The 23,351-nt window shown below is 41.5% G+C and overlaps 1 protein-coding gene across 7 annotated transcripts in view; it reads right to left on the bottom strand.

Moving 5' to 3' along the window:
• The window catches only part of PHACTR1 (phosphatase and actin regulator 1), a 469,458-nt gene that overhangs the window by 174,454 nt on the left and 271,653 nt on the right, over positions 1 to 23,351 (bottom strand). The window contains exon 1 of one of the 7 annotated variants that reach the window (XM_077492209.1): positions 7,080 to 7,506. The exons of 3 other annotated variants lie outside the window; for them this stretch is intronic. In XM_077492209.1, coding sequence (XP_077348335.1) covers positions 7,080 to 7,341 — 262 coding nt within the window. In that variant the 5' untranslated portion in view covers positions 7,342 to 7,506. Of the gene's footprint in view, positions 1 to 5,773; positions 5,891 to 5,999; positions 6,428 to 7,079; positions 7,507 to 23,351 lie in introns of those variants that run through there. 3 more of the 7 variants (XM_077492206.1, XM_077492212.1, XM_077492211.1) reach the window with 3 other exon arrangements.

Genomic DNA, 23,351 nt, shown 5'->3' with positions numbered 1-23,351 from the left:
ACTACAGCTCAGCTGTAGTTGCTTGGTTTTGCCGCCCGATACCACCTGTCTGAAAGAGACCTCACTTAGAATAGTTAATGAGATGGAGTGTGCTGACTCAAATCATCCATTTATGTTAGAGTAAAAATCCTGTTTTATTTATTTTCCATTTTTCCTTGCATATGATTGGGCATTCTTTCCCAAGTGTAATTATCATTAGCTTCCTTTTATTCTCTACTTTTGGTGAAAATGTATTAATAACAGTTTGACAAAAATATAAAAGGCCGCAATAACCACTATTTCAGCTAAGGTCACACATGTAAAAAAAATATGAACCACAAAAATCAATACGAAGTTAAATATTCACAAGAACTGTGCAAATGCATCATTCAAAAACTATAATGCTGCACATAATGTTATCCCATGCTAAAACTATATCATCCATCACCAAGAACACTGCTATTTGTCAGGTCATAGTGATTTAAAATAATGACAGAAACAGAAGCGCATAGAAAGGTATTTATTTCCTGCATTTATACAGAGCTGTCATACTGTCTAGTACATAACAAAGACCCACTCACATTGGCCTCTTGCCAGAGAAAAAAAAAATCTATATAATATATTAAAAAAATATAACAAAACCGACCACAAACCTGGTCAATTCAAACTGAGCACATAATGAAAAATCCATATGTAGAGGTTACATTCGGGGTAAACTACAATTAAAAAATGATCAGCAAATCCAGAGATAAAAACAGCTGAAATGAAATGCTAATCTTGGCATTTCCTCCAAAACATAATGTTTAGCTTCACCCCTCCTGAACTTCCTTAAAATTAACAAACATGTTATACTTACCTGCTCTGTGAAATAATTTTGCACAAAGCAGACCCTATCCTCCTCTTCTTGAGTTCCCCACCAGTGCGCTAGTCTCCTTCCTCCTGCCAAGTGCCCCCATAGCAAGCTGTTTGCTATGGGGGCACTGGAGTGTGCTCAGTCCTGAGCCACCTCTGTGTGTCTATGGGACACACAGAGCATTGCTCAGTCCCATCCCCCCTCCTCGCTGGGTGTGATGAACTGTGAGGCTGTGTCTCAGCCAATGAGGAGGCAGAGTCTCGGGAGAGCGGAGGCTCTAATGCACATCACACATAAGTACTGGGGTGGGGGGTCTGGGGAGAAGCTGCCTGTATGAAGGAAAAAAAAAACCTCCGGCCTTTAGAACCACTGAAGCCAAATCTGAAGCCAAAGCATTTTTTTTGTTTGGATAAAGTAGTGAATAGGTAACCCCCCTGGGCAGTTTTATTTTTCGTTGTCATAGTGGGCATATTTTCATTACCTGCTGGAAACACAATAAGAAATGAGAGGAGATTTCACCAAAGCAAGGAAAATCGTCTCTTGGACAGTCCTTACAACAAGGGTCTCCACTGGAAGACTTTCAATCTAATTCTTTCCTGGTGCTATCTCAAAATTTTTGATTCATCCTTACATTCAGTCCACGTACAAGCAGTCCTTAGGACCAACAGAGAAGTTATAAATCCCCAGTGGAGTCACAAGTGGCAATGAAAATCTTAGCCCTTGTACACACGGTCGGACATTCCCATGGACAATGTCCGATAGGACCGTGTTGTCGGATAATCCGACAGTGTGTGGGCTCCATCAGACTGTTTCCGCCGGAGTATCCGACGGACCAAGTTTTCCAGCTGGGCTATAACATTTTCCAACAACATGATCCGATCGGACTTTGTCCGATCATGTGTAGAGAATTCCGATCGGACAAAGTGCCACGCATGCTGAGATCAAATTCCTAGACCAAAGCTATTGGCTACTAGCCTGAACGTAGTCCCGTCCTAACGAAATAATGTCATCACATTAAGTACGATCGGATTTTCTGACAACTTTGTCCGACTGTGTATATGCAACAGTTTCGGACAAAATCTGTCGGACAAAATCCGTCGGACAAAATACGACGAATTTGGTTGTCGGAATGTCCGACCGTGTGTACAAGGGCTTATGGTTGTTTCAAACCTTCCCTACATTATCCAAAATTAAAGCATTTTCCAAAGGAGAAAACCAGAAGACAGATGGCTTATAAAAGACCAAGTGGTCCATTGAGTCTGTCCCATTTTCTATTTTTTATTTCTAACTTTTTTTGTCTGAGTATAGATCTATGTTTATCCTAAACATGTTTGAAGCCACTTACTGTTGACTGACTTACCATTTCCACTGGAAGCCTATTCCAAACATCAACTATCCTTTCGGTAAAATAATACTTTCTAAGATGAAATTAATTTTGAACTTTCTTCTTGCTAGTTTGATGTCATGTCCCTGTGCTCTAGATCAGTGATGGTGAACCTTGGCACTCCAGATGTTTTAGAACTACATTTCCCATGATGCTCAACTACACTGCAGAGTGCATGAGCATCATGGGAAATGTAGTTCCAAAACATCAGGGGTGCCAAGGTTCACCATCACTGCTCTAGATCTTTGCTTTATATTAAAAATACTGCCCTCATGGACCTTCTTCATACCCTTAACCCCTTCACGTGACTGTATGGAAATATGCAACCATACTGGACTGGGCTTTTTTTCCATGGCGCCGTATATTTGGGTATCTACCTTTGTGTTGGTAGCAAGCCACAAGTTGCACTCCCAGCACAGAGATCGGGTTCTCACCCAGAGCCCCAGGCCCTGTTCTAACGATTGGGACCCAGAACGTCCCATTCCGGGTCACCTGATCTCTGTGATAGCCTCTGATTGACTATTACAGTGATCAGTCACTGACTTTTCCGTCTCTGTGAATGGACGAGACAGATACATTGTACCATTCTCTGTCCTTGCAGAGATAGAAAACAAGTGTATGTAGAAAAAATAATAATAAAAATGTAATAAAAAAGAAAAAAAGAAAAACCTAGATCAGTGATGGCGAACCTTGGCACTCCAGATGCTTTGGAACTACATTTTCCATGATGCTCCACTACACTGCAGTGTGCATGAGCATCATGGGAAATGTAGTTCCAAAACATCTGGGGTGCCAAGGTTCGCCATCACTGCTCTAGATCAAGGTTTGATCTAGGTCAGCCCCAGAGTTAGTGTTTGGTTCAAAGGTCAAGATCAGGGTCAGTATTTTTTTGGCAAGGTTTTTTTTAAATTATTATCAGTGTCAGTTAATGTCAGTGTCAGTGTATTTTATGTAGGTAGGATAAAAAAAAAGCAAAATGCGCACTATTGTTTCTGGGCTGTACTACGGGTACAAACAACAACTACGTACACGCACATAGACATATGTGGTATCACTGCGATTGTCAGGAGCAGGAGAATTTATTTTAAGGGGTTGTTCTTTTGTGGTAGGTTACGTTAGTAGCAAGACATACACATTTTATTTATTTTTTTGTTTTTTTTTTAACCATTTTGGCCCAGTTTTCCTTAGATAATAATAACAAAAAAAAAAATCAGGAGATATCCATGACGATTTACCACCAAATGAAAGCCTAATTTACCCAGAAAAAAAAAAAAACAAGGTGTAATCCACCTGGATGTACAAAATAGTTGTGATGACATGTAGGGATTTACTAACACATGTCAAAGTTGCAAAATTGGGCTTAGGCATTAAGATGTGTTTTACCCTTAGGTGCAAAGAGGTTAAAATATTTAAATGTTTCAGTCATGCCTTCCCTTTGCCTTCATTCCTCCAGACTGTACGTCTTAAGTTCCTGGAGTCTCTCCTGATATGTCCCCCCCCCCCCCCCCCCAGACCTTTCACCATTTCTGTTACTCATCGGTATTCTAAACAAGGTCTAACAAGAGAGCTATAGTATGTAGGGGAACCAGGACCTGGTAGTTTCCAGTCAATCAATAAGAGAGACAGGAAAATTTGATTTTTTTATGACAAACACATACATAGAATAAAATACAAAGTTTATTTTGGCATTAAAATCAACACGGATTAAAAAACCATATCCTACACAACAGATGCATAGATAATGTCCAAGTAATGCTGCAGAAACTAAGTGGATCAACATGTTTCGGGTTGCTTCCTCAGGATCCACTTGCTTATGGTGTCTTAGGCTATGGTAACCTAAAAACTGCCCTCCAACCTCTATCAACACCCAAAAATAATGAGTACACTTCAACAACTGCACAATGATGCCAGACATTTCAAAGTATTGCTTAGGCACAATTAACAATTTTAATGTAACATAGCAAATCTTCACTTTTTGGGTTTATTGACACTTTATGTAATTCCTACAGTTCTTGCCCCCACCTTCTCAAGCTGTGACTAGACAGCAAGCCCTCATGCACACTGGACATTTTTAACAGGGCTGCTAGGGGTCTCTGGCATTTTTTTCTTCTGTTTCTAAATGCCCCTGCATGTTAGCCTATGTATCCATGCACGCATCAGCGTTTAGAGGAGTTTAGAGGCAGAAAAAAAACCCACAGCCAATGCATCTAGGAGTGGTGGCTATTTTGGCATGAAAAATTGCTTGACACATATAAACGTGTCTAAATGCGCGTTTATAGCTTGAACATTAATGCATTTTAATGACCAGAGCAAATTGTTATTCTGGCCAATGAAATAAATTAACATCCAAAGCACTTGACACCCCTAAACAAAGTTAACAACCATTCAATGGTGTTTTTTCTGGCAAAACTTTGCTGCCATGAGAAAAGACATCCAGGAAAGATGGCAAAATGTCCAGTGTGCATGAGGTCTTAAAAGCGAAGCAGCAGACTCATGAGCTCATGGACCTGTCACTCCACTTTCTCCTCCTATTAACATGTTCCTTGCTGGCACATAGGCACTTCAGCACAAAAGATTGGTTCCCCATCCAGGCTCTCCCTCCCCCAGTCTGAGCTCTGATGTACAGGGGATTGGAAGAGGCTGCTACCAATCAATTCAGGGATTTGCACTTAAAAAAAAAAGGGTCTTGCTTTAAAAAAGGCCTGGATTCATTTCCTAACTGTACATAATATAATTGGGTACTAACATTTATAGGGAAAGTTGCTCCAGGGAAAATCTGATTGCCTCTCGGGGATCAGGGAGGAATTTTTTTCCCTGCTGTATCAAATAGGAGCATGCTTTGCTGGGGGTTTTTCTCCTTCCTCTGGATCAACTGTGGTTGAAGGATTGTATATATGGGATTGTATTTTATTTTTTTTTTTGGTTGAACTAAATGGGCTTTTTTCAACCTGACTATGCAACTATGTAATTTGGACATTTTCACTTTTGTTGCCAATGGTTTAGACATTAATGGCCGTGTGTTGAGTTATTTTGAGGGGGCTGCAAATTGACACTGTTATACAAGCTGTACAATCACTACTTTACATTGTAGCAAAGTGTCATTTCTTCAGTGTTGTCACATGAAAAGATAGAATATTTACAAAAATGTGAGGGATATACTCACTTTTGTGAGATACTGTGTGTGTATGTATATGTGTATATATATATATATATATATATATATATATATATATATATATATATATATATAATGTTTTCAACACAAGTATTTTTAATGTTCTGTCTGTCAGTATGCCCCCCGATATAATCCCCTCTTTTTAATACGTTTGATTGGAGAACAAATAACACCCCTGAATGTTCTGTAAATTGATTCTAGTGAGCAGCATAGAAGGCATTACAATGGCTAAAATTATATTATTCAATTATTTAAATGATTTAAATATTTTCATTTTCTGTTTATATGAAGATAGGGTTCGAATTCTGTTTGCAAACAGTACAAATCTTTCGTATGACTAATATTTCAAAACAATGTAATAAATATAAAAAAATATTACTACCTTAAATATTTTTCAAGATCTCTCCTGCAGTTTCACCAGGTAAAGGCTGCACGTAACAATGGCAAATATGCAGCCCAAAGCAAAGTGCATATGCTATATGCTAGTATTTACTCAGTTCCTTTTTTTTGTTATCAATTAACCTAGCAAACATACCTTCTAGTATATTATTTGCATGCCTTCCAGGGTTTAGAGGATTTTTTTTTTTTTAAAGACTACACACACTTACTGGCTGTAGCTCTGTAAGTCTCTACTTGGTTTCCTGAGAGCTGGCTGTCATAGGCAGTTGAATCCTCACACTTCAGTAATGATCAGCATACTGCGCAACTGATTAGCCAGTGGCTTGTGTATGATTGCCATCCTCCTCTGTGCCTTCTTGCCTTTCTAACGAGGGGATCCACCACATGGGAATACCTGCTGGACCAAACCAGACTACACTGCAGATGCTGCACAACTCATTGACTGCGGAGGACCTGAAGCCTTCGGGATGTTGTCAAAAATCAATGGTTATTTTGTAGCTTTCACTTCTCATTGTGGCAATTCAGAATGGTATCCATCATCCACTTGATTCAGTGGGAGGCAGGTGATGACATGAACTCACGCACTATAGAGAGGTGTACCCCAGAGACACCACTCCTCCCTCTGACCTTCAAAACTCACATCCCCAGGGCATTTCCCTCCCTCCACGCTAGCAATAACAATGGCAATCCATTAGCCCTCCACACAAATGACAACTACCATGATTGTGGGTGGCAGCGCGGCACACGGAGCAGCTACAAACTCCATTGTGCCATGTTATGGAAGTGAAGGCTTTATCTGATGTACTCTGTTTGGCCACCAGGGTGAGCACCAGCTTTGACACAGGGTCTTCAGGTGACAGCTAGTCCATCATATGGCATGAGGCCCTTTATGTAGGCACTGGCTAACCCAGTTGCCCTCTTGGAATCATATATAAAGAGTTGAGGGCATGTGTGACCCACCTGCACACAATGTACCTTATTATGTTACATACACGTAGACAGCTTTGGTCTACGGTGGTGAAACTAGAAATCCCATCATGCCTCTGCCTCTGGGAGTCATGCCTGTGGCCATCAGAGTCTTGCAATGCTTCATGGGACTTGTAGTTCCACAACAGCTGGAGTGCCAAAGGTTGCCTACTCCTGCTCTACTGCAAAGGGAGCATCGGTGGCGTCCGCCCTGATGCTACGTCTATCAGGCTGCCCTAAGGATCCGGAGAAGAAGACCGTCATAAGGAAGACAATGCAGACAAACTGCACACACACAGCCAACTCACATCCTTTTTACTCACCCTCTCGAGCTTCTTCTCCGCGACTGCAGTTGCTGCAAATGTGCTTGATCTCCTTCCCTATGTGACAGTGGATGACAAAGGACACGTTGTTGTTGGTGGGCTCTTTCAGAGGCTTCATCCTGACTAAATAGAAGGATTTCTTCTTCTGTTTGTCGCCTCTTCCAGTGCCAGGCAGTACAGAGCTCTCCCTGCAGCCAAAGGAAGGCAAAGAGAACATCCCAGGCTGCCTGCTGTTGTAGTTGTAGTGTGTGAGATCCGCCATCCGTCCCTCTGCTCTTAGCAGTCATCTCACACACACACACACACACACATTCTCAAGCAGGACTAGAGGGGGAGGAGAGCAGCCCCAAGACTTGCATGACCTCTGGAAAGTGCTTGCACCAATCCAGGCACATCCAGGGTGGATGAAGCTCTTCTAGAATAACATTCCTCTGACTGTACCTGTCATACCAGCATCTCATTCTCACATAAATCATAGCCACCCAACCCCCCTCCCACTATCATCTTGTCCTGTCTCCCCCCACCATTCACCAGCTGACCTTACTTCTCTTCACATTCTGCACAACTGTACAGCTTTACACCACACAATTGGAAGCTGGTTGGCTTTCTTCGGGGGGGCTCTCACACCCCTCTTTTTTTGTGAAGTGTTCATTCTAAGAATGCAGATGAAACAAAAATACATTTGTCCACCAGATTTAGCTGTGAATGATGATTATCATCATAACCCACTATTTTTTGTATGAAAAGAAGCATTTGAGTACTGTCTGTGATACTTTTTTTAATTTGCACTAACATACAAATTTTTCAGGACAAGCTTTCGAGGTATGTCCCCTTCTTCAAGGTGCAAGCAATCACCTCAAGCATTGTATGAAAAATAAATAGAATAGCGTGCCTCGTAGATTGTAAGCTCTAACGAGCAGGGCTCACTGATTCCTACTGTAGTAAATTGTATTGTAATTGTAATGTTGTCTGCCCTTATGTTGTAAAGCGCTGCGTAAACTGTCGGCGCTATATAAATCTTGTATTATAATAATAATAGTAATACAAGCATACCCCACTTTTAAGTACGCAATGGGGTTTATTTACTAAAGCTGGAAAGTGCAAAATCAGGGTCGCTTCTGCATAGAAACCAATGAGCTTCCAGGTTTTATTACCAAAGCTTAATTAAACAAGCTGAGGTTAGAAGCTCATTGGTTTCTATGCGGAAGTGAGTCTTATTTTGCACTTTCCAGCTTTAGCAAATAAACCCTCTTGTGTACTTAAAAGTGGGGTATGCCCGTAATAATAATTGTCACAGATATCTAAATGTAGTCGGAAAGGGCATTGCTAAACCTTAGCATGTTCCCCTAGTCTTCGACAATTTTAAACAATTTTTGCTGTCATTCCAGGTATAATCTTGTAGACAAACATATTTCTATGAATAAATTTGATTTTGAATTAATTTAATACATTTTTTTGTACATATGCATAGCTGAAACTGCTATTCATATACAAGTAACTGAGACGGTGAGGCTTATTTACTAAAGGAGATGAGAATATTCACAAAAAATTATGATACTCTTTAATTGTCCAATCATGTGAAAAGCTAATTCTTGTTTAATTCATCTGTACATAATTGGATAATTAAAGAGAATCCTCAGTTTTTTTTGTGAAAATTCTCAACTCCTTTAGAAATCACTCCTCATTGTCTCATTTACTTGTGTGCGGAAGTAGCAGTTTCAGCTATGCAGAGGTACAATATTTTTTTTTTTTCAAAATTCTAAATCAAATTTAATCAAAGAAATATGTTTGTCTAGATCAAACCTGGAATGACAGCAAAAAGCGCTATGTAGAAAACTTGGGGCAAATGCCAAGGTTTAGCAGTGCCCTTTCCAACTACATTTAGATAACTGTGGCAATTTATTTCATCTGTATATGCATCCTTTTTTTTTCTGTGAATATTTTTTACTTCTTTAGTAAATCAGCCTCGTAGACAGCACATCCTGAAGGTTTAGTCAGAACAAATCTAGCCTCAAGGCAAGTGGCTAGCTGTCCTGACTTCCAAGCTGACCTATATTGCACTGGGAAAACATTGCCATCTAATATATATATATATATATATATATATATATATATATATATATATATATATATATATATATATGACGGCCAGTTTTGTTGTTACTTTTTGAATATACAAACAGGTGAACAGGTGTACAAACGGCTATTATGTTTTTCCTGCTACTAAGAAACATAGGTTAAAAAAGGAAAAAAAACGGCGCTATTCTGTAACAAATAACCAAGCTGCAACTCCCAAATACAACATTAAACAAAAAATAAAAAAAAGTCTGCGCTACATGATTGACTAGTAAGTGATAATCAGAATAATCACTACTAAAAACAACAGTGTATCAGAACAAGTGAGACCGTCAAATCAAAAAAGAAAATCACGACTCACTCAATATGGGTGCACTCAATACTAAACGCGCAAACAGAATATATGTGCCTGTGAAACACTGAAAAGTACTCAGGGATAAAATTAATGATGGTTAAAAAATTCACACATGCACTAATATATGTATAATCAAACTACAAATATAAACATACAAAAAATTAAGTGACTTAAGTCCAATAGAAAGATGATAACCCGAAACAGGGTTCATAAACAAGTAATTGAATTAAACCAATTTAATTAAGACAGAAAAGTCCAAAAAAGTGATTTTTTCCAGAGTGCTGAAAAATGGAAATATCCCACAAAGATGTGTCAAAAGTGAAAGCATCTCCACCGCAGCAAACACTGCCGCTTACCAGATGGTAGTGGTCCCTTATTACAGGGGACCACAGTATGCAGGTGGCTATCACCCCAGCCCGGGATCTTTAAGAGATGCACTGGAGTGCACAGGACTCTTCAAAACTCCATGGTGATGGTCCCCTCGCAGATCAAACCGAGTGCAGCAGCGGCATCACCATAAAATGATAAAGGCTCGCAATAGTGTAAAAAACCTTAGCGTTTATTAAGTTAAACAAAAGACGACATCCTGCTTGTGATGAAACGCATAGGGAGGAGGAGCGACGTACTGACGTCACCGCTATACGTTGTAGTCCCGGAAGTACCGGGTTTTTTTGAGGCTGGACGGCTCGATTTTTTATGTAGTCCATTCATCTTAATGTAAGTGTGCATTTGTCTTTTGTTTAACTTAATAAACGCTAAGCTAAGGCGCAGCCCTTTTTATCAGTCTTTACTAAGAAACATTGACACATAGAAAGGCGATGGCAGTATAAGACCAAGTGGTCTTTTTATTTTAATTTTTTTTATCTGTTTTGTCTAAGTATCGATCTATGTCTGTCCCATACATGTTTAAATTCACTGTTGACTGACTCATTACCTGACTCATTGCCTCTACTAGAAGTCTGTTCCAAGCATCAACCACTTTTTGTTGACTTAACAAGGCAGATATACTTAAAGAGTTGAGAATCTTCATTCAATAAATTGTTTGAATATTCACTTTAATCTGAAAATCGAATTCCTTTAAAGCAGACATTCATGTTGTTGAGATCTGACAGTTTAGAAAAATAGTATTGTGTAACCTATAACTGGCTCCAGAAAGGTACATTTGATGGTTCACTTCTAGGAGATGGGTTTAAACAGGAATTCTATCTTGTTCTTCCACAGTGAGTGACTTGCTGCCAAAACCAACAGAATGCCAGTCACTAGATGCTTACTGTAGCACTGTGACTGATCTTTCACCCTATCAGTAACCATGCTGAGTGCTGGGAATATGTGTGACACACTACCTCTTTCTGCAATCATTACAGAGTGGCTGGTAATGACGGGAAGCAACAGTGGAGTCTAGAGCTAGAAATGAATAGAAAACGTAATTTAACTGAATTTTGTACATGAAAATGCACTTTAAGCCCCAATACATATGTTTTCTATAAGCAAGGACCCTGTAAAATAAAATTCTGGTAGTTGAAATGTTTTATGCCATGGAATATTAGTACTATTTTTAATCAAATCTATATTTTCATAAAAATCTAAAAACTATGCAAAATTGTCAGTAGGTGATAACTTTAAGATCCTTTACAGCTCATCAATTAGTTGATAGTTAGTTGAAGGAACTATGAATCATGGGTCTGGCGTTCTCAACTATATCTAATCTAGTTTTCGCATTCATTCGTTTGTATGTGGGTGTGGGGGCTTTTTTAACTTCTTTGCTATCACAAGGGAGCCGATAAGCCTACTATGTGAAAGCATCCTTCTGGTGACAGGTTCTCTTTAACCGCTTGCCGACCGCCACATGCACATTTACATTGGCAGAATGGCATGGCTGGGCAAATGGGCATACCTGTAAGTGCCTTTGAATTCACCTCCACGCCGGCACGCGCGCCCGCGTAACATGCACCGTAATCGTGCCCGCGGGCCCTGTGGACTCGATGTCCGCTGGCCTCCCGCCGATCGTGTCACGGAGAGGTAGAACTGGTAGATTCTTTTGTAAACAGAAGAAGAAGTAGAAGAATAGATATTGGCCTAAACTGAGGGAAATATTTGTCTTTTAATATATTTTTGGAGGATATTTATTACAGGAAAAAGTAAACAATATTGCTTTTTTTCAAAATGTACGCTCTTTTTTGCTTATAGCGCAAAAAATTTAATCGCAGAGATGATCAAATACTCCCAAAAGAAAGCTCTATTTGTGAAAAAAAAAGGATGTCAATTTTGTTTGGGTACAATGTCGCATGACCACGCAATTGTCTGTTAAATCGACGCAGTGCCGAATCGCAAAAAATGGCCTGGTCATTGAGGAGCCAAATCCTCCAGGGCTGAAGGCATTAAGGAGATATCAGGATTCTGTTAGACCTGCCACTTCTGCACTCTGCTCGATCAGCTTCTTTCCTGGTCAGAACAGCTGAGCTTGACATCTTTGCACATGTTAGTGCTCAGAGCTGAGTCCCCAAAAACTTACGTCAATTGTTTACCCAGAGTACCTCGTTATGATGGAGATGTCAAAGGAAGGTGGGCTCCATACTCTATGCTTTCTGGTTCTGTATGGGTGATAAAGATTTCTGGTCACAAATCAAACACTAGATTCAGAGGTTTACTGATGTCCAGATGCAGGAGGATGCAGCCGTTTTTCTATTGCATTTGACCTCCATGTCCTTGAAATGTACAAACACTCCATATTACTTAATTTGCTAAACGCTGCAAAGGCATGTATCCTACTCTTCTGGAAACAAACCACACCCCCTTCCATTAAGACTTGGTTTGCCAAGATCAGTGAAGTTCAACTAATGGAAGATCGCATTGCTGCGGCACACCATAGAGAGATACAGATTTGTAAAAAAAGGTGGTTTTACCAGACAGATTTATTTTCTCATCCGAATAACATATTCTAGACCCTCAACCGTGACACCCTTGACCGTTACTTTTGTGGTGATGCTTTTGACCCCCACAGACTTTCTTGAACCAGCTCTACTTAAGCAGTGCACCCACTTTTTTCCCCTAACCCCCTCCTTCCCCTTTTCCCCCCCTTTCTATTCTCTAGCTATATTCGGGATATAAGTTCCTCAGTGGTCCCTGGGCGAGGAGAATTGCATGTCTAGTGTTTTGATAGACTTTATATATTTATTTTTTCTCGTATTACACTTTACTCAGTATGCTGGTCTCTCTGCAGTGCTTTTAAAGTTGACTTTATTTTTGTATGTGTACCATGCTCCTTGCTCATGTTTCTTGTTGTGTGTGGGAGCCTACAGGCCCTGATTATCCCTGTATGATGTAAAAACTGATAAATAAAGAATTAAAAGCCAAGCCCAGTGATAAAACAATTGCATTGGAACTCTAAGGCATATACACTGTCTGCAGCCAATATACATTCTACGAGGGGCATGGTCAGTGTGAAGATGTGCATTGCATGAGCCCCTGATCTCCCCCTGCCTAGCCCGGCTAAAAAGCTTGTTTTCATAGGCATACTCCCAGCTGAAAGGAACAAGATACACTCCACTTCATGGGTGACTCATTCCAAAAACTCTACTTGGGAAATCCACAAGTTTTTCTCACCTTCACTGAGGAAATCCTTGGGCGGAAAGATGGCAGCTACAAATGGCACGTCTCGAAGGGTCCTGGGCTCACAGGCACAGTCTGCTTCTCCAAACTCATCCATAGCCTCCGATGGCATTTCGAGAGATGTTAGCAGACTCTTTTATGGACATCCCTGACCGAACATGCTCATCGGGTGTGCAACGCCTGGACACTGACATCCAAGCGCTTCTTCAAGCCCTCCCTACCAAAATGGAGATCAAGGCCCTCATTCTCCAGATACAGGATGCACACCGCAAAGACAGTCAGGTGGTCAGGATGGATGTACAGGCCCTCTCCGACAGGGTGAATAAGGGAGAGACCTCACACTCTGCGCTTGAACATAGAGTGGGGGCTCTGGGAAGCTCCCAGGACATACAGATGGACATGGCTGTAGCTCTACAATTATACCTTTAGGACCTAGAAGACTGTAGCAGGCATCACAACCTGCGGCTCCGGGGTCTTCCAGTGGCCACAGGCGCAGGCACAATCACTGCTATCTACCATAAACTACTGGACCCCCCCCCCCCCAGCCATCTCTGGAACTGGACAGGGTCCATAGGGTCTTGGGTCCCAAACCATCTGATCCTACCAGGCCATGAGATTTTGTATGCTGTATCCTCTGATACATGCAGAAGGAGGCCATCATCTGCAAAGCATGTTAGCATGTCGATGTGGATTTCAATGGTGCCACTATTCGGATTCTCCTGGACTTGTCCAGGGCAACCCTACAGCAATGAGCCATACTGTGCCCGATTCTAGATCTCGCAAGCTACTAGGGGTTACCCAATAGCGGTCAGGTTCAGGAAGGCTACAACATTGTTCACCCTGCGCACACCAGCAGATCTGCCCGCCTTGTTCTGGAAGTCCCATACAAGTCCCCAACTGGCTCTTGATTTTCCTATGCCTTCAAGGCCATTCGGGCATGTTCCCTAATTGGGGGACCTACCAAGCACGCCCGCAGAGAACCAGGAGAGGAGCCCTGTCTATGGAGGAATCATGTGAGTCTTGATGAGGGGATTCATTTCTAACCCCCCTTTTCCTACTGCATCATGTGTCATTACAATTCTCCGTGGCATGTTGTTTGGATGTTTCTTTTCGGTTCACTTTCAGGTTTACTGACATATTGGTTCAGCTAACATTTCAAAATTCCAGAGGCCAGTTCCAGTTCCAGTTCCAGTTCCGCCATTGGGAGACTGCCCTGGCTCTCCTAAGCCGCACAGATTTCCCTGGCTCTCCTGAACCGCACAGACTGCCCTTGCTCTCCTAAGCTGCACAGATTTCATTATTGCTTACTGAAGGACCGTGTTCCCTAATATTTTTCTCGATACACTTTCTGCTTAATCACTGCTGATGTTCCAGAAGGCTTCAAGGCCACCTACAGTTCCTCTCTATTTGTTCTTTTTAATTTTTGTTTTTAAAGGATTTTGTGCCTTAATGTTTAACATGACCTACCTATGCTAAGTATTTGCCCTGGTATTCATGTCTTTTTTGCAGCATATATGTTCCCGGAAAATGTACATGCATGTTATTTGTTCTATAGGTTAAACCATGTGCTAAGCACAGGGTACTCAAATATAGTTGAGGAATGGGATATTGAGAGGTTGGATGGGTGTTGGGGTACCGGAGCATCCTCTGGTGGTTGGGGACTCCCTTCTACCCCATATCTGTTTGTTGAGTTAAAGGGATCACCGCACGGGGATACCTTTCTGTATTCCTCTCGTGGGGCTCCACATGGCTCTCATGGAGACACTGCCACTCCTTTTGAATAGATCCCCTATTTTACTCTACCTCTGTTGACACCATCATATCTCTCCCCAGAGAGATAGCAGGCATTTGGGAGGGGGCCTACCTGTAACATTTCCCTTATCGTGCCCATCGTTTCCCTTGGAGGTCTGCATTTGCCTACATGATCACCAAGCTGGGAGATGCATGTAGGTGATCTTTTCCTGACCATCTCTTTAGGTTATGGGTGGGACTCAGACATGGCTGTGCCCGACCCTCCCATTGGGAAAAACAAAATGTATCATTAAGGTGGGGAATTAAACTGCTTATCCTCAAAAGTAATGGGAGGTCAGAATGACCCATGAATATTTTTTTTTACCGACTACCAATATAAAGAGGAGTTTCAACACTGGCCACCAATAAAATAGGGACTTACACTGACTACTAATGTAATAGAAGCATTTACAGTAACCACCAATGTAAGGAGGGATTTATACTGACCACTAATGTAGGGGGGGATTTACACTGACCACTAATGTAGGGAGGGATTTACACTGACCATCAATGTGAGGAGGAATTTACACTGACCACCAATGTAATGGTGATTTACACTGGCGACTAATTTAATAGAAGCATTTATACTGACCCCCAATGTAAGGAGGGATTTACACTGACCACCACTGTAATAGTGATTTATACTGACCACTAATGTAATATGAGCATTCACTGTAACCACCAATGTAAGGAAGGATTTACACTGACCACCAATGTAAGGGGGGCCTTCACACTGGCCACCAGTGTGAAGGAAAGGATTCTACACCAAGCACCAATGTAATGAGAAGATTTACACTGATCACCAATGTAACTGAGACATTTAGCCTGTGTTCACATTTGTGTGTGAACACATACAAAATTGTTCCTGATGTTGCAGAAACATCCTGCCCTTTAGCAGATACACAGCAGTGCCATGTATTGTTAATGACACCCTCGCGCATCTGCTGATGTATGCTTTGGCACCATGTGATTTAAGAAAAGGGTTTGGGTCTTTCTTCCGCATTTCTAGCACATAGAGCAGCCCATTGAAATGAATGGACTGCCTTACACTCGATCTACATCTTTATCCACCCTGTCAGTACACCTTTGCCTCCTAAAACCTCTGCACCCCAAACCTCCCCCATCCTCTCCACTCCACCCCCCCTTAACTCTACCTGCCTCCTCTGCCCACCTTTGCATCCACCTTTCTTATCTCTATGCATCCCCTCCTTGCTCACCTGTGCACTCCAACCTGTAATTCCTTCTCTGCCTACCTCTGCACACCCCACACTACCCTCCCCCCACCAATTTGCTTAACTTTGCAGAACAGGCTGATGGTAGGCTTAATGACCACAGTTGTAGGCAGGACTTTCAAACATGCCCCTTTTTTCTCCACTGTGGGCAGCATTCAGTATAGGCGATGGTGGATATGACCTCAGGGGGGGCATCATATACATATGAATGCCGCCCCTATTTACATATCAATGCCGCCGGTCACAATTTACATATCAATGCCGGTATTTACATGTAAACACAGGGTCTGTAGGTAAGTCATTTGCACACAACAATAGGGCAGAGCAGGGCAGCATTAGTAGCTGCACTTCACACGGAGATATCGGGACACAGCACAGGACTAAAACTTTAAGGAACAAGGGAATTTAAACCAGGATAGTTGGCAGGTATGAGGTAGCTGCTTTAGGCCCCAAAACAATGACAGTGCCCAAGTCAGCTGCCCCTTTTGCCCTGCCTTAAAGACGGCCCTGTGAATGTGAATATGAATATTAATGTTATATGCCTAATTGTCATCTGTTCAGTTATGATATATGTCTTTGATTTTTTCCTTGTTCACATTGCACACAGCCGAGTGAGATAGGGAGAGTCCTCCCCTGGATGCTTCTACAGTTGCTGGGCCTCTCCACAAACTGAGATGGCACCGGACAACCTTTGAATCCTTCTTTAAGTTACTTTGCATCGGGCCAGCCAGCCCTCGAGACTTGGAGATGGGTGGAGCCACACCCCAGGCCATGAGAGCCCTGGGGGCTGGTCAGGAGGACCAGGACCAAACAGCCAGAAAGCACTTCTGGACCGGAACCCCGAAGCACGTGACGTCAGCACCTTAAGTACCCTCTCCCAGAATGTACAGCAAGAGTGACACTCCCACTGGGCTGGTTCAGAGAGAGAACTGACACTTAATGCACCCAACTGGACTGCGTTCTAGCACCTGCCAAGGATGGCAGCGCCACCTATGGTCAAGCAAAACACAGTGCAATCCAGCCAGACTGGTACTGAGCCCAAAATTTAGAGTAATTAAACCCGAAACCAAACTGCAGTTCCAGGAAGATTAAATGGCAAAAACACATAGCGTGTGCTCTTCAGGAGCTCGCGCTACATAAATATCTGAGCTGAACATCCCGCTGCTATAAGACTAGGGCTGCTTGGGTTGTTTTTAAACCTTCTCTTTGTTTGCGTCACTTTTATTGCCTAAGCAAGCCATTCTCAACCAGGGTTCTGTGGAACCCTAGGGTTCTTCTAGAGGTTGCTAAGGGCTCCTTGAGCTGCGGGTAATTGGCTTTCCATTTGAGGGTGTCTGCCAAGGCCACTTTAGTTCCAGCAGCATGACACCAATTACATTTTTTAGCTGTCTCTAAGGGTGCCATTCTGACCACCTGTGGGTTTCACTCTTTATACTGACCACCAATGTAAGAATTTTTTTTCCCATTGACCCCAGATGGTTTGGGTTGAGTAGGGTTCCTTACAAGCATAAAATTATTTTAGGGGGTTCCTCAGAAGTAAAAGACTAAGAAAGTCTTGTGAAAACACTACTTTACTGGATTTGTCCTTGGATCAGCTTTATTGCCCCTGCAAAGCCAAACTGCCTGGCTGTTCTGAAAGAGCCAAGCTATGACACCTCCACATGGTATTGGATCTTAATAGCTGCTTCTATACACACTCCTTTTGACCTATTATTTTTTTTTTCACCTAAATAATAAAATGCCAGTTTGTTAATTTGTCAAATGGTGATAGTGGTGCACCAGATTCAAGCGCACTTGCTCTGGCATGCTCCAAAATGTCAATCTTCCACCGGGATCATTCTAAATTTTATCCTTCTCTTGTTCTTGCATTGCTGCACCTCTCTGGCCATCCATACACATACCCTTCTCCTCGCTGCAGTGCTAATCATCGCTATCCATCCTATCTCATTACAGTATTCACATCACTCTGGTAATGCTGTATATTTTAAAAACTGTTTTTAAATTAGAACTTTGGCGCAAGAGCTTTATTGTTTTGGTGCTCGTCTTTTAACATTGTTAATTCAGAGCACTGAAAATGTGTCACTATTTATACCACAAAGCTGGTATTTTTTTCTTTGTTAATGCCCCCTTTTTGTCATGCCTGTAGAATTTCTGGCCACACACAAACTGACCGCAGCTAATTGGCCAGTTTGTATGTGATCATAGGAGTACAGCTGCATCCAGAGTAGGGTTGCCACCTCATACCTTTAAAACCGAACACGTATTACTTACATGGGTTCTGGGGCTGATTAAGGTAATGAAACTCACTTGGTGCCTTATCTGAATTAAATTGGCCTCAGAACCTGTGTAATTCATCTGTGTTTGGGTTTAAAGGGATGAGGTGGCAACCCTAATCCAGAGACGGCTTTGAGCCACCATTGAAAAAGGCAAACTATGCCATCATGGCTGCCCATGCATCCTTTAACAAATACAGTGGCAAGGAAGAACTAGGTGAACTCCTCCTGTTTGCTATCATAGGGCATTATGTTATTATAGTCGATAGGGAATCAAAATATATGTATTAAATATGAGCAACCATTCTCTTTTAATTGATATTCTCCAGACTTTCCTAAAATAAGCATCAGCATGCTTGTAATCTAAATTCCGTTGTGCCTACATGACACATTTTAATGTTCCAGGTCAGTGCAATTTTCTCCACGTGGAAAACGACGTACAGATGACATGTGCAGCTCATCTCGCCCCTGTCTAACAGCCACTATGAACAACTGAAAAGCTGTCACCAGGAGTATTGGGCAGAGGAAGTCCAGCTATGGCATTTCAACAATGTGCAGATTAGTTACAGGAATGTTAAAAGTAAACAATGTATGACTGCAGCAAGCAACTACTTGGAACATGGCAGCACAAAACGTACGCATTCTCAATTAAAAGGAAAATGAAATATTAAATGACCTATTCAGAGGAATATACAAAGGTAAATTAAGTTCTGTAGGTATGAACAGTATACCTAAAGCCAAAACTTTGGACAAAGTAGAAGAGGTTTAAAACAGCTGTTTTTCTTTTATTTTTTATCATCTGTGTCTCATTATGGAGACTTTTCCTCATTCTTGTCCTGAAGACTTGATAGTGAGAGGATATCTTTTCAATGTGAGGGAAATCCTTTGTTAGGGCTTTTTATACAGGCACAGAGACATTGCAAAAAAAAATAGCATATCTGCACTCTACACTTTGCTTGTACAATTTAATGACAGGCTTCGGTTGTACACTGGTAGCCACACATCCAAGCATTTACTAGTTTACAGGAATGGATGAGCAGCCCTGGATACAAACTGCCTGCCTTCAGGGGTACACATACATCACTGTGAGCAGTAAACGCTCTAATGTGTGGTTACCAGTGTAAATTGTACAGGTGGCCCTACTGAAGGTCTCTCCTGGGTGCAGAGCTATGTTCTTGTAGCACCCTCTAGTGTGTTAGAATAGGATTTTTCTTTAGTGTAGGAAAATTGTTCAGGCTTGGCTGGCAGTCATATGAGTGACTAAGGGAAGGCTGGATGACTCAAGCTGGATGAGCTTGCTGGAAACTTCCAGAAGAATGGGAGTAGAGGTGAGGAGGAGCTGTCTGGAGTATTCTGAGGGCACTAACCAATCCTTACCAGATGGGTTGGCAAGGGGCAGGCCAGATAGCTAGAGATGGAATGTTAGGCTGTCAGTGCCGGTGCCCCATAGTCTGGGGGGGGGGTGACCTCGGGCCTGGGTTCAAGTGCAGAAGGGACCATCTTCACGACACACAGAGGTGGCCTGACCAGAGGCAAAATCTCCAGGGAGGAAGACAGCCAGGTGGGATGGTGAGTGTTACAGTCAGAGGACTGAGAGGCATGCCTGAGAGGACCAAGGGGAGCAGTCTGAGATGGATGCAGAGTCGGTCTGGGAGGACTGTGGAAGAGTAGTCAGGAGGGCTAATGAAAGGGGCAGCTGCAGCCAGGTGGGCTGGCAGTGCCTGAAGAGGTAGTGCTGGGATCAGTAGCAACAGGAGGACAGCTGGGCACTCAGGGTCCCTGTTTGTATTGGGCTTTTGCTACCTATCTGACTGAGCCTTTTTGTCACATCATTCACTTGTGCCAGCTGGATATAGTTGTGACCCTGAAGAGTCCTTTTGCTGAAAGTCAAGTGGGTATCCTGTAATAACCCTGTCCCTATCCAATTGTATTCCCCTCGATAAAACATAAAAACATAAAACATAAAAACAAAGCACTGGACTGTTCTTCTGACTCAAGTGTGCTGCACTATAAAACAACGATCACTGCTAGGACACACAAAAATACAATTCTTTTCTGTGTGTCCCATTCACACTATGACACAGCCCAGAGCTGGGAAGCAGTGAGCTGCAATAAAGTGCAGACATGCAGCATTATATTACAGCAAACTGTAAAGAATTGCATGTCATTGTACAGCAGCGTGTCATGCTGCTGTACAGCAGGGACGTGCGGTGATACACACAGGTTACATACGCCGCGCAGGGGAGAGCGAGAGCAATAATTTTAGCACTAGACCTCCTCTGTAACTCTAAATATGTAATCTGTTCATCCTGGCCTTCCCTCCCTCTTGGGGCAGCTTCTTCTAGGCCTCAGGGTCGCATCCTGCTTATTATCAGCCCGGGTGGGGTTGTGCCTCTCCCCTCTGCCCTCCTGGCCCTGGGGGGGGGGCGACACTGGCTCCCACTAGACCAGAGTAGACTACCTGCTTCCACCTACTTATATTCTTTCTATGACCATCCCTCGTTCACCGGTAATTTTCTTTATCTCATCTACCCCTTCTTTTTGGTCACCCATACAGAGCCAGATTTAAACTATCTTTACTTGGCTATATGTAACACAATTTTTTTTATATATATCTTTATCAGGATTAATTTCACTGATACCAACATAGTATCTATGGTGAACTAGATGAAGGACAGGATCCCCCTCCGTATTTGATACCAGCATAGCACCTATTGTGAACTAGATGAAGGACAAGATCCTCCTCTGCATTTGACTATCTATATCCCGTTCCCATCTCTGCCAATCCGATGCACTTTTATCCATGTTGCATTGTCTGAAAACTTTCGGATGTATTGGTATGTGGACTCTGTGTTTGGATACTGGGACACAAATGTTATGTTCTGTACACATATATTGGACATCTTCCCAGTAACAAAAAGAGTTTATTCACATAATCATTTAACGTTTTATTTTTCTAATAATTTTCTGGTAAAATATTTTCCATTTCTGATTACTGTTTTGTAGCTGACTCTTACAACCTCCCGTGTCCGCCCCAAAGGGTGGTCTAAGCCTGGTTGGCGGGGACTGCCCTAACTCCAAGTGTTTTCTGCGATTCGATGTTTCCATGGTGGTGAGCTGCCTACTCTCTAACTCTTTCTGTAAAATAATACACCAAATATCTTGAACTATGTTAATTTTGTTAACTTTGTTAATTTGGTTATGATAATTTTTTGACATGGTATGTTCAATTTCAGACAAACAAGGTCTCCTGAAGAAGCGACAGAAAAGTCGCGAAACTAGTAGAAAATAAAGACCGAATTGGACACACAATATCGTCGTAACACATTTATTTATGTTACAACCATACTATGTATCTATTGAAACTTTATATTTATATGTTTTTCTTTTTCTCTAAAAAAACTTTTTATACTTATATTTAATAATAAAATTTATATTTTTTTATATAACTTGGTATCAAGACATTCCGTCACTTTACTGGGCGATATTAGGGTAATTCATGGTTATGGTGTTCCATGTATGGACCCTTTTTCTCCCACAATTCCCTTTTTCTGTAATCAATATATAAGGATGAGGATACCGCATACCTTTTTGTAGTTTAGGCACAATAATACAACCATCCCTCAATACAATACTCTCAAAATAATATCACAATCCCATAGTGTGTACTTGGTACATGCTTAATATGATGTTGATGGAGTTAAATATTCTTTGCACATGCAATGATGCTCTTATGTAAACACTTGTTTAATGTTAGATCCTCTGTACGATACCTGTTGTGTATGTACTGTCTTGTTTGTCTAATAAAAACTTTTCTGTTAAAAAAAATGTAATCTGTAAAAAAAATGTAAAGTGCTGTATTGAAGTTTGGTGCCATTCCACGAGTGTGCACGATTTTAAAGCATGACATGTTAGGTATCTATTTACTTGGTGTAACATCCACTTTCACATTATATAAAAAAATCAGGTTATCTTTAGTGGTTTTATTCATTTTTTTACATTCATAAAAAGTTTCTGCGCAAATACTGTGTAACATAAAACATTGCAACAACTATCATTTTATTTCCTAGGGTGTCTTGCTAATACAATATATATATAATGTTTGGGGGTTCTGAGTAATTTTCTAGCAAAAAAAAAATTATAATTATTACATGTAGGAGAGAAGTGTCAGAATTGGCCTGGGTGCCAAGAGGTTAATTACCATAAGTAATATACAAATAATTAGTATAGATTGTTTTTAAGGTAATTTACTATATTTTTCAAAAACTGTACTCAAGCAGGTGGCTTAACAGACAAAATACTAAAGTTTGAAGTTATATGTAAATAGATATGGTAAATAATAAAATATTATCTTATAGCATATAATATATTAATATATAATTTAGCTTGATTATAACAGTACCTTTTCAACCGCAGCAGATTCTCATTCTCCATTATAACTGTGTGAGAAATACATGGGATTGGGGGTAAATCTTATATCCATAAACCCATGCTTTTTCCTTGTAGTTAAGAGGGCTGGGCTGGAAGGGATCATGTGTCCTTTAGACACATGCCCCTTCTATGACACTGCAGAAAGAGGCGTGCCTCCACATGCACTATTTTCAACTTGCAATTTCAGTGTTTTTGCATAAAAAACAAAAGTTTAGCTTTAAAGGGATCCTGTTAAAAAATTGCATCATATATATTTACCTTAAGTGCTTTTCTTTCCAAAAATGAATTTTTATTAAATTGCAAAGTGCCTTTGATTGCCCTAGAACATTTGAGTACTCCAGGAGAGTCTATTCTCTAGCACAGCCTTCTCTCTTCAGGGTGTGTAACTGCTCTTTGTGCTGGCCCCGCATGCTCACCTCTCCCTTCACCTCCCTGCATAAACATGTATCAGCCAGGATGAGGGGCAGGGAGGGAAAGGGTTTAGGGGAAAACCCTAAAACCCTAA

Source organism: Lithobates pipiens, unplaced genomic scaffold (genome assembly GCF_037356315.1).
Source record: "Lithobates pipiens isolate NorthernLeopardFrog02 unplaced genomic scaffold, aLitPip1_a1.2 Scaffold_19, whole genome shotgun sequence".
Classification (NCBI taxonomy): domain Eukaryota; kingdom Metazoa; phylum Chordata; class Amphibia; order Anura; family Ranidae; genus Lithobates; species Lithobates pipiens.
The sequence above is the reverse complement of the archived record's forward strand: the minus strand, read 5'-3'. Positions and strand labels throughout refer to the sequence as shown.